Consider the following 11,758-nt stretch of genomic DNA (forward strand, 5'->3'; position numbering starts at 1 on the left):
TAAATGCAAACTAGAATTTGAATGTCTGCAAACATTGGCAAGAATCTGCAGCTAATTTTAGATGGAAGATTTGCAGTGTCTGTTGTTTTTCCTGTTCATTTTAGATGGGTAAATTGTAAAAACGTTGAGGAATCTGACCTGCTTTTTTTTTCCCCCCTCTTGTCTAGGTTTGCAAGGCATGCCAGGGGACTACGTATCTCAGGGTGGTCCTATGGGTATGAGTATGGCACAGCCAAGTTACACTCCTCCCCAGATGACCCCACACCCTACTCAATTAAGACATGGACCCCAAATCCATTCATATTTGCCAAGTCACCCCCATCACCCAGCCATGATGATGCACGGAGGACCCCCTACCCACCCTGGAATGACCATGTCAGCGCAGAGCCCCACAATGTTAAATTCTGTAGACCCCAGTGTTGGTGGACAGGTTATGGACATTCATGCCCAATAGTAAAGGGAACTCAAGGGAAAAACAAACAAACAAACAAATAAAAACAAAAACAAACTATTTTAAGACTTTTGAACTTTGACCAGATGTTGACACTTAATACGAAATTCCAGACAGCTGTGATTATTTTTTACTTTTTGTCATTTTTCATCAACAACAGAGGACCAACGAAACAAGAACACAAATGTGAAATCATGGGCTCGCTGAAATGAATTATGTCCATGTACAGATCCTCTGGAAAAAAAAAAAAGACTCCAAGAGTTATAACTACTGTAGTATAAACATAGGAACTAAGTTAACTTGTACATTTCTGTTGATCACTCCGTTACGTTGCCTCAAATAGTTTTAGAAGAAAAAAATCCTTGTTTTCCACACTATGTGTGTTGTTCCCAAAAGAATGACTGTTTTGGTTCAGCAGTGAAGTCACTATCCATGAAAGACCTGTTTTGGCCAGTGAGAAAAGAACTACCCTGGAGATGAAGACGAAAAGTCTTGCTGGGTCTCTCATCACTCAGAAGACTGTTCCAAGAAGGCCTTGCCATTCCCTCATTTTGTTCCTTCATAAAATGTGTCCTTTAGTTTCAAACAGATCTTTATAGTTTGTGCTTCATTAAGTCTCTCCCCCTTCCTCCCCAATCTATTTTTTTTGGACTCTTCTTCAAAGAGCTTGCAGGTGAAGATTTAAAAGACAGAACAGACAGAGCAGGAACTTCTTCCAGTAGTTCTGAGCCTTGGCTTTGGACAAAACAAAAGTAAAAGTTGGGCAGCTTTCCTCAATGAAAAAAGTTACTAACGGTCTTTGCACCAAACCTAGGACTTTATCATGAACTCAAAGCTTGGGGAAAAAAAAGCAAGAGAATACTGTAACAAACTTCGTACAGAGTTCGGTCTATTAATTGTTTCATGTTAGATATTCTATGTGTTTACCTCAATTGAAAAAAAAAAAAGAATGTTTTTGCTAGTATCAGATCTGCTGTGGAATTGGTATTGTATGTCCATGAATTCTTCCTTTCTCAGCACGTGTTCCTCACTAGAAGAAAATGCTGTTACCTTTAAGCTTTGTCAAAATTTACATTAAAATACTTGTATGAGGACTGTGACGTTATGTTTTAAAAAGAAAAAAAAAAAGGTGTTAAGTCACAAAATGCGGTAATAAATATTTCATTTTTGATTTTTTGCTAGGCTTTTGTGTTTTTAATCATGCTTAGGAGAGACTGGAGTTATTGGGAGAGATGTCTCATACATTTCTTGCCGGCATTGAGAAGAAAGGTTGGAAAAATCAGAAACAAGCTTGTCATCAGCATTAATAGAATGATTGGATGAAAGAACGTCTGAGGTTATATAGTTCTGCGGTTTATCTATATTATATTTATGCAGATTAAACAAAAAAATGAAATATTCTCTCACCAGCTTGGATTTCAGAGAACTGTGGCTAATAGCTGTACTATCTGCTAATGACCTTGAAGCTGAGCTTGAGTCATGAAGGCCCAGATATGAGTCCAGTAAGCCCACGTATGTTAGGTGTATGTATGACCACCACAGCCCTTAGCTCCGGTTATGTAGCTCAGAGGTGGAAAAATGGCTTTAAAGCAGTAGATTCAGAAGTTTTCAGAGGAGAAAAGCAGCTTTGAGTTTAATTAGAGTTTTACCTGCGTGAGGGTTGTGTAGTCTAGCTTTTGAGATGGTTTTACTACTTTTCTTGTTTTCACTTGTTTTCAGAAGGAAAGGGGTCGGGGGGAAGGGAAAAAGTTAATTTCACATTTTGTATATAAGTAGCTGGTGCAGAATCATGAGTGCAGCTTTGGCTTTAATTAAATAAGAGCTTGTGGTATATTTAAGCAGCTAAAGGAGAGTTTGAACTAGGAGGGCATCAGCACTGTTAGGAAAAAGTCACCTTTCACTGCCCTTAATTGTACTATTAGGTCAGTAAGAGCAGGATGGGGCCCAAGGAGCAGGAGAAAGTTCCAGCTTTCTGCAAGGAGAGGAGTGGGAAACACCTGATAATTACCTTAACTTTCTAGGAAACAAGTGTTACTGACTTCAACATCTGTAAATTTGTAACCCTTCTCCTTCCTCCTCCTCCTCCTCATTCCAACTGGCCAGGGTGTTATTAAAAACTTTGACTGACAGCTTTTACCATTGGAATGTGGAAAGAAGCTCAGACTCATAGTTAATGTTTAATTTGTGCACTGAGTAAATGGACCCACGCTGCTGATGACAGAAGGGAGGATGCCAGTAAAATGGGTGTGAGGTTTTATTTAGCAGTCAGATCCTGCTTTGTGGGTATTTTTTGAAGGCATTTGTATGAAATTTAAAGGATGATAATTCACTGCTTGGTTTTGATTCTCTCTGTCCTGGTTAAAATCACATCGACCCTTCAGTCGCATGAGAAGAACACATCCCAGGTTGCCATTTCCAAATTCTCTTACTGTTGCGGATGCAGAAAATAAGAAGGCAAGATTGTTTATGTCAGCACTTTGAAAGGGAGGCTGCTTCTTTTTTTCTTTTTTCTTTTTTTTTTTTTTAATCAGTACTTTATTTCCTTGCAGATCTTTTCTTCACAATTTGAGGAGAAATGTCAGAAAATGTCCTTGCGCTGCTTGAAGGATTGGGGGGTGGGGGAAATTCCGTAGTAGATTATTTGTTTTATAATGAACTAAATGTTTGCATTGCTGTGTTGTCTTATTTTCTTCCTCTCCCCCCTTTTCGGCCTGTGCTTTCTGTGAGTTGCGTTGCTGAAATCCAAGGTACAATAACGTGCAAAGCTTTCTCCATCTGAGATTTACTGTTTAGCATGGAAGGTTCCGATTTTGGTATTTTTTAAGAACTGCTCAGCTGTCAAAAGCAACCAAAACGGGAATAATGTTTTGACAGCGGTATAGTGTTAAAGAAAATACTCTAGTCTGAATAAAAATTGCTTATGCTGTTGGAAACGAAGGGTAACAGAAGAAACACCTTTTGTTTACACACACACATGTTTATAATCCCGAATTTCCATTTCTCCGAGCGGGTTTGGGCTGGGAGTTGCAGTCATCACAAACGAGGGATTTTTCTTCCAGATTGTGCTGCCTTTAAGGTGAAGAGAGGAGGGAAGCCCACCTCTGCCGGCGCGGGGCCGAAGAGGAGATGCCGGGGGGAGCCAGGCGCTCCCCGCTTTCACTCATAGCGGCAGAGAGAGCGAGAGAGGGAGAGAAAATTGCCCCAGACCAGGTTTGCCAGGGCCGGGGGGGGCCGGGGAGGGGCCGGGCCGGGCAGGGGAAAGGGTGCGGTGAGGGCACAAGCCGGACTCTCTCCCAGCCAGCACCGCCGGCGGGGTTTGCCCAGCGCTCCGGCAGCTCCCGAGGGGAGCGAGGGTCTCCCGGCGGCGCCTTTGCGGGGACCGATCCGCAGCCGCTCGCCTCCCTTACACCCCCGGTGCCTCTATTGGGAGGAAACCCCGCGGAGCCCAGAAAATGCCCCTAACCTTTCCCCACTCGCTGTGCGGAGGGGCAGGAGGGGGCTGCGATGCGCGGGGTGCGGGGGGTGGGGGGGTGTCACGGTCCCACCCCGCACTCTGTCCTGCCACCTCCCTGGGTTCAGCCGAGAGGAAACGGGGACGGGGGTTTAACTCTTCCGACAGCACTTCTGGAAAAAAAATAAAGCCCAATGAAGAAAAGCGAGCCCGCTCCCAGGCTGGGGAAACCCAGCATCTTGGAGTTGAGAAGGACGGTGCGAGATGAAAGGAGGGAGGGGGAAAGGTATGCGGGTAGATTTTAATATTAATAGTTTTGGTGGCAAGAAAGAGACAGAAGGGAGGTTGCTGCTCTGGGCAGAGTCTCTGCGACAGCGATGATGGATGACCTCGCACAGCTAAACAACTCCTCCCCTTCGTCCCCACACGGTGTCAAAGCTACTTTACTTGCAGCTTTAGGAATAAAATAAATAAACACCCCCGGCCCCTTCCTCTCATCGATTTATGGATCATTATGAATCAATTACCTCTCTCAATATTTTAGATTTTGCTTACATAAAAAGAGGATCCGAGGCCGGAAAAAAAACATTAATCTTTGCCTTAGTAAGAAATATAGAATCTTCTGGTATAGTCCAGTGACTAAAAAATCGTTGCTAATAATTGGGGTTTAACAATATTCTAAGGGACGCATTACCGGAGAGGAGGGGGATATTGGAGCTGCGCGTCTCTGAGAGCGACTTTCAAACTAGAGGGTTCCACAATGCGCGTAGAGAAAGAGCAGTGGATCCATATGGTGCGTGCGAGCTCATTGCTTAACTCTTCGAGAGAAAGGAAAAAAAAAAAAAAGAAAAAGAAGCAAGCAAGCCCCAAAACATCCCACCCCCCAGTAGTTCATGTGGTGCGGTGAGATGGAGCGGGGCCGGGGCTGCGCGGGGCGGCAGAGCGGAGCCCGGCTCGGTGGCTCCGTGCGAGGGGAAGGAGGCATCAGCAGGGACAGAAAGAAGTGTGTGAAGTTGGATTTCTCTCTTTTTTCTCTGTATTCTCCCATTTGCAGCAGTGTTGGAGGATCTCAAGGTGTTTCTATGGCTACCTTGTGTATGTGGGAGGGTCATATGTGGGGGTGCCCAAGAGAAAAGGCAGCTCTTGGGCGATCATTTATCAATGTCACCCACATAATGATTCTCTCTGCAGCCTTCTATTGATGAGGATAATTACATTAGCTCAAAGTGACTGATCAATGAAAAACCACCAAACAAAAACTTCTTTACTCTCCTATAATACCAAAAACCGATACAGAAATAACATAGAAAGTGAGGGTGGGATTTCCCTTTCCTTTCCCTTTAGCAATGATTTTTTTCAAGCGAAAGAGACAAAGTGATGAAATTTTACCCTATTCGTTTTCTTTTAAAAGAGGCTACCATTTTGTGAAAATGTTCCCTTAAACCTCTTGGCATCACTCCTTGCCTGGTAAAGGCAAATCATTATTTAAAATTTGAACTACTGTTTCTCCCCTGGACCCCAGATTCTTGGCTTTTACCCTTATGTTTTCCTGTCGGGGCCGGGGGGGGTAAAGGCGAAGGGAAGCGTAGGCTAGTTTGCAACTTGCGATCAGCGAAAGGGAAGACTAGTAACTTTTCTTTCGCAATTGCAACTGTCTCTCTGTTTGTCGGGTTTTCTTTGTTTTTATCGCTTCATAAAGTGGCTCTATTAAACATGGAATGTGGCCTTCCTGAGATGCTGCTCTGTCGGTGAAAGTTTGCAATTAAATTACGGGTTCGTTCTTTCCAGAGTTAAAAATCAATGTTTTCTCAATTAAAGGGAATTTTAATGCTTTTACTTGGGAGTTGTTAAGGACGCCGTAAATTTTATTGTAATGCCTCTAAGCTCCGAAGTCCTGCCAGTGGATAGGTTGATATTCATGTTGTATTTAGGGGGAAGAGGTTGTTGCCGGTTTTGTTCTCTCTCTAAAGGGCCTTCTTCAGAAAACTCAATCATTTTGAATAACTGCAAGACAAACTGATGCGAAGGGGGCGGGGGAGCCAAGGCTCTTCCTCTTACCCTCCCCTCCCCATTTCGTACTGGTGATCAGCTCCTCTCTCTTGGGCAGATAAGACTGACTGCCTCGCTGTGTTTCCGCAGCTGGTTTTATGGAGGAGCGGAGAGATGTTTGGGAGCCCCTTCTCCCCCGCAGCCCACAAGGGGTGCGGGTCGGTCCCTGCTGAGCTCTCCCGCTGCTCCCGGAGTTTCCCTGCGGGCAAACGGAGCGCTAAGAACGGAGCGTGTCCGGTCCCGGAGAAGACTTTGCATTGCTGTAAGCATCGACTTACAGAGATGACTACAGGTTGACACTGGGACGTACACGGGAAGGAACAGGGCTGGCAGGGGCTTATATTTTTTGCCAGATTATTCTGCTTTTACAGCCTACTGCCAAGTAAAATCCCCGTCAGGAGGCTGATCCTGAACCCATTTGCACGGGGTTAATTCCTCGAGCCGCAGGAGAGTTCGTCCCCGAGCCATGAGATCAGAAATAGGCCCCGATCGCCTGGTTTTGTCCGAAGCGTGTTTAAAATTCCTTAAATTAGCTCCATGAAGAACCGGGGCAAGCTCCTTTGGTTAAAGTAACTGTAAGATTCTTCGAGATTAGGAGAGAGAAAGCGCAGAGTAGGATATGTTTACTACTGATGCTATAGTCCGCCGTGAACGGTTGGAAGGGGAGGATTAGAGGGCGCGTTTGATAAAGAGACGGAGAAAACGAGACGGAGATGCTAACACTCTGCAGGGTTTGGACCAGGCTACTTGATTTCTGGTGTCCCCTAACACCCCGGTCCCCTCTCCTCCCGCTGACCGCGCCGGCACTCGGTGTCCTGCGCCGCTCCTTGAGCCGCCCGGCAGCAGCAATCCCGTCTCTGCTCGGTTTGGGGTTGCTCTGCTCGGTTTTGGGTTGCTCTGCTCGAGTCCGGGGCGAGGCATGGAACACAGATAGTCTTTGGGAATGAGAAAAAAAAAAAAAAAGACAAAAAAAAAAAAAGAGGTGTGCGCGTGTTTTCCGCTCTCAGACTTGTGTCTGTGTTCAGAAATGCAGGGCAAGGGAGAAAAAAACCCCAAAGACATCATCTAGTTCTCACCGAGCAGGTTTAGTTTAGGACTTTGCTTTAATGGGGGCTGGAGATGGGGCAGAGCAGCCCTTGGGTTGCTCGGGATGAGGAGTCCGGGAGCCTTTGTATATGTCTATATATCCATATATATATATATTTCCCTGCGGCTGCGGCTCCCCAATTCGGAAACGTTTTCAAATCTATGAGCCTTGAATGGACAAATACTTGCTATTAATATGGGACATGGACGAGTGGCAAAAAAACTGAATGGAAACTGTGCGGTAGCTTTGGGAGAAACTAACGATGTGCTTCAGCTCTTGCCATTACAGGGAAGAAGAGGGGGGGGAACCCCCTTCTGATTAATAACTAGCAGGGTAATGTTGAGGGCTTTTTCTGCCCGATTGCCTTTTTGAATTAGAGCCGATTTCTTCACACTTCAATAGGGCCTGTCTCTTTTAAAATGACTGACAGATTTGTTTCTCCTTTTTTCTCTCCCTGAGACTTAATGATGTAAATTTTCTAATTAGTTAAATCACGTTGCTTAAAGGCCTTAATATTTACCGGGCAAGGGATGAGAGTCGCGTTCGGATCTCTCGGAATAACCGGCGAAATAACATTAGGCTTTTTAAAGAGGGAGGGGGGCAGCGCGGAGGGAGGGGTGGGTCGGGGAAATATCACGTAAAACGAGAGCTAAAGTTCAGCCCGGAGCTTCTTCCCTCCTCCCCCAAACCCCCGAACCCGCTTTTATTTTTCAATCAGCTAAGATTTAATTAGGAGCCCCCGGGCCGGACGATCTGATATTTTCTCATTAGTTTCCCATCAGTAATCTCGAGTGTTAGATTGGCTTAAAGGTTGTCAACATTTGACCAATTTTATTTAAGGCAAAGAAATCACGCGTTTATAGCTCCCGGGACCCGAGATCGGAAAATAAATCCTGCCCGGATCAGCGGAACTAACAGGCGAAAAAAATGTTGACAATTCATCGTCGTATTTAATAAGTCGCATAACGCCCAGGACACACACACACACCGGACAGAGGGGGGGAGAGGCGCGGCGGGGCGCGCAGCCCCCGCGGTAGCGCGCAGCCCGTGCGCGGCGGCCGCCTGCGCACACGCGTGGCCGAGGCCGCCAGGCGCAACGCCGGAGCGCCCCCTGCTGGCCGCGCGCGGAGCCGCCGAGCGGGACCCTGCGCGGGAGGAGATGCGCGGCGCAGGGAGGCGCGCAGGGCAGCGCGCCTCGAGAGGAAGCGCGCGTCCTCTGCCCCCGCCCCTCCCTTTCGGCCCGAAAGGATCGTAATGTAAACTGTTTACGAAACTGTCCTTCTCGTTTTCTTTAAGAGCGGAGAGCTGCTGATAGCGGGGAGGCCGATAAGGAGCAGAAACGCGCTTTTGTAGACCCCGCCGTTTCCTTCGCGTCTCGCCGCCCAGGCTCGGCTGCCGCCTGCCCGCCCTGCGCCCCCGGCCGCGGGAGCGCAAAGGGCAATAGGGCGCTGCCCAGGGAGGGTCACAGGGCCCCGCTAATTTATTGGTAAGGCCACGGTTTCGTGTTTATGGAAAACACGACAGAAGGGTAAAAATCAACCTATCCGCAGCGCTTTCACCCCTCATTTCCTCCCCCCATCAGAGAGAGCAGGCTGCTCCGCGCCTTCCCGGGATGGAGAGGGGGCAGCGCCGGGATGCCCCGCTCCTCCCGGGATGCCCCGCTCCACCCGGGGTGCTCCGCTCCACCCGGGGTGCTCCGCTCCTCCCCGGATGCCCCTTCTCCACCCGGGATGCCCCTTCTCCACTCGGGATACCCCGCTCCACCCGGGATGCCCCTTCTCCACCCGGGATGCCCGAGGTGGGCAGCCTGCTCCGGAGCCGCCGGTACAGCCGCACACAGCCCTCCTCTAAAGCCTCTTCGCACGCCGGGGGTGCCACCGTTACATATTTATGGTTTAAAAGGCTATTTTGCCCATTAAAAAAGAATAATAATCAAAATCACACAAAAAACAACGTTCAAACCTGCTTCTCGTCCCATTGGTTCGGGGCTGCTCCCAGGCAGAGTCCAGCCAAAACAACGCTCTGCAGAAGATCTGTCTTTCTGGACCAAGACAGTAGTTGCTCAGTTTTATTTTCCTTTAAAAAATATGCTTGTAAGGGAATGGGGGAGGGTGGCAGAGAATATTTATCAGAATAGCAGAAGATACCTGTCTTGAAACAAAGGCGGGGGGGAATCGTCTCAATTGTAAACCCATCGGTCAGAGAACAAATAACAATATTTATAGAAAGGCATTAAAATATACACCGTGCTTAAATACCAACAACAAATGTTTACTACAGTTGCTACAGCGCAGCTTAATAAAAAATTAGCCTTACTGACAGTCTTGTCAACATCTTAAGTAAATTATCATAGCGATGGTCTTTGGAGAAGAGAACCCACACTCCTTGCTAAAACACCTCCTATCATTAATCTTGAACCACTTGAAGATTATGATGGAAAGAATGGGATCAGTAACCATTATCATCTCAAATTGCTGTTAAAAACTCCGCTGTTTATTTTTGCAACCAAAGCGAATGTATATGGGAAATGCAGAAAAGGGAAGAACGGAAAACAGAAGAAAAGCAAAACAATTGAGGCGAATCCTGTTGCAACCTCGATGATAAACACATGGAAAAAGCTGTTACTGCTCTGTGGATTGCTGGAATTTGTGTAGACATTAGAAAAATAAACAAAGCGATGGCTCCGCACCAGTTCTGTGAATGCACTGGTACGCTCGGAAAGGTAACTTCTTAAAATCAATTGCGTTTTCTTGACTATTCGGTATTTGCCTTTATCTACATCGATCATTTGATAAAGATCAAAACTATTAAAAGCGTACTTGCACATTTCAATGTTCATATCTGAAAATAAATTCATTTTGACCCTTCCTCGCTCTGATTTTTCTTTGCATTGCGTGTTTTTCTAATAATCGTCAGGATAAAACCTTTAGTATAATTTTATGTGGATCCGACGTGCTCGGAACATTTGCTGAGAGCGAAGCCTTTTCAGAAGCGACCTGTGATTTTTATTGCAGTTTCTCTGTTAGACTATAATCCCTCTTTGAAATGCATTTTTTCTTTTTTTTTACAGATGAAAAGAAAATACTCCCCCTACCCCTTCCCTTGTTAAACTGCTTCCAGGATTTGGCAGAGAAGGGAGAATCCGCTGTTTTAGGGACACTGGACCTGAAACGCTATCAATGTTATCAGCGGATCTTTACACCTTCAATGAATCCACGAATCGATGTGAGCTGGGTACGCCTTTGAGGACAACCAAAGGCGGCTTTTTAAAGTTATTCTTTCAAAATGTAGAAGTTTAGACGAAGCCTTTAAACAGCACGATGCCCCCCGGCCGACCCTCCTCCTCCCCTCTCTCTCCAAGTCAAAGGAAAGCGCGCCGCTAAACCGGGGCGATGCGGATTAAAATAAACCAAACAACCATTTTTTTCCCCCCCTTTTAGTTGAGCCGCATCTTCCTGTTGTTTCCGAGCTGATTCCTTTCGGCAGCGGTGTACAGAGCCCGGCGGGCTGCTCTTCCCTCTCCAGAGCGGGGGAGAGGCTGTTTGCTCCCGCAGGCAGCGCGGGGCGCGCAGGTGGGCGCGGTGGGAGCCGGAGCCGCGCTGCCCTCTCCCCCACCGCGGCCCCGCAGTGACCCCGGCCCGGGGCTGCGGAGAGGTGAGAGGTGACGCTGCGAGCCAGCGCAGACCTGGCCCTTTTAAAGCCACAGCTAATCACTCCTTTACTAAATTAAAATATAGGAACCAGAGGGGAAGCAATTTCGTTGTAAAGAATTACCATCCGCGCTCCCAGAACGAAATAGTATTGAAATAAGGACGGTGCTCTCTGCGACGGAGAGATTTGTCACCCAGGAGCGGTTCGGCTAAGACCAACTATAAAATTATACTCGCACTATAGAGATCCGATAGATCTGCACGCGTGGGGGATTATGCATCGCACGCACACGCAGCAATAACATAAGGTTACCGAGTTACTGCGAAACTTCAGCCCCATAAACTATAGAGCGGGGTGATGCTTATGGGACAGCAGGGTCCCACCCAGCCAAAGAAGTATAAGTACTACACATTAAAGGGTTTCATTACAATATGGGGAAGAAATTAAAGTGGGGGGGAAAAAGTGATGCATTTTCCCGTCTATTCGTCTTCGATTTCCAGTTATCCTTTAATCTCTCTTAAGAAAGAGGGAACTAACTGCGGTGTGTGAACGGGTGTGCGTGTACATCGCGCACACACACGCTGTGTACGCCTATGTGTGTGTGTGTGTGATGTAAAAACGTGTGTAACCTGAGCGCATGAGCCGGCCCACGAGGAGTGGAAAATGGTGACAGTCCAATTTTTCCTCTTTAATTAGGAAATAGTCCTTGATTGTCTTGGAGCCCATTACTTTTTAATAACTCCATAGAATCGGGAGGAGAATAAATGTCTGCCGCAAGTGCTCTGCTATAAAGCAATTATTTCACCAGGTTAATACGCAGTTGCAAATGCAACGTATGAGACGCGAATAGGGAAAAAAAACAAATAAAGACCACTAAAACGATGATAATATTTGACAGTGCACAGTACTGGGTTGCAGTAAGAAATATCAAGCTTTGATGACATAGCTCTGTTACAGCTAGGTTACAAAGAAACTTTCCCTTTTCATGTGTTTCAGGCAACAAAATGCCGTTTTTAGAAGACTGCGAGCCACTTTCCTGTTTGCTGCTATAAATAATTTAGGTGCGGAG

General features: G+C 46.6%; 1 protein-coding gene and 1 long non-coding RNA gene across 7 annotated transcripts in view; both read left to right on the plus strand.

Annotated features, from left to right (window-relative positions):
• Positions 1 to 2,804, plus strand: part of MEIS2 (Meis homeobox 2) — a 173,541-nt gene extending 170,737 nt beyond the window's left edge. For 5 of the 6 annotated variants that reach the window (XM_054068625.1, XM_054068623.1, XM_054068626.1 and 2 more), the window contains one exon: positions 168 to 307. Coding sequence is in view for 1 of the 6 variants with exons in the window: in XM_054068628.1 (XP_053924603.1) it covers positions 168 to 454 (287 nt within the window). In the remaining 5 variants the exon portion in view is untranslated. Of the gene's footprint in view, positions 1 to 167 lie in introns of all 6 variants that reach the window. The other variant, XM_054068628.1, reaches the window with a different exon arrangement.
• A 708-nt stretch (positions 2,805 to 3,512) lies between these two features.
• Positions 3,513 to 11,521, plus strand: LOC128852356 (uncharacterized). Its single transcript, XR_008450154.1, has 3 exons — positions 3,513 to 3,661; positions 8,335 to 9,760; positions 10,109 to 11,521. It is a non-coding gene; the product is annotated as an uncharacterized LOC128852356 (long non-coding RNA).
• Positions 11,522 to 11,758: the final 237 nt, after the last annotated feature.

This window comes from Cuculus canorus, chromosome 5, assembly GCF_017976375.1.
Source record: "Cuculus canorus isolate bCucCan1 chromosome 5, bCucCan1.pri, whole genome shotgun sequence".
Lineage (NCBI taxonomy): Eukaryota > Metazoa > Chordata > Aves > Cuculiformes > Cuculidae > Cuculus > Cuculus canorus.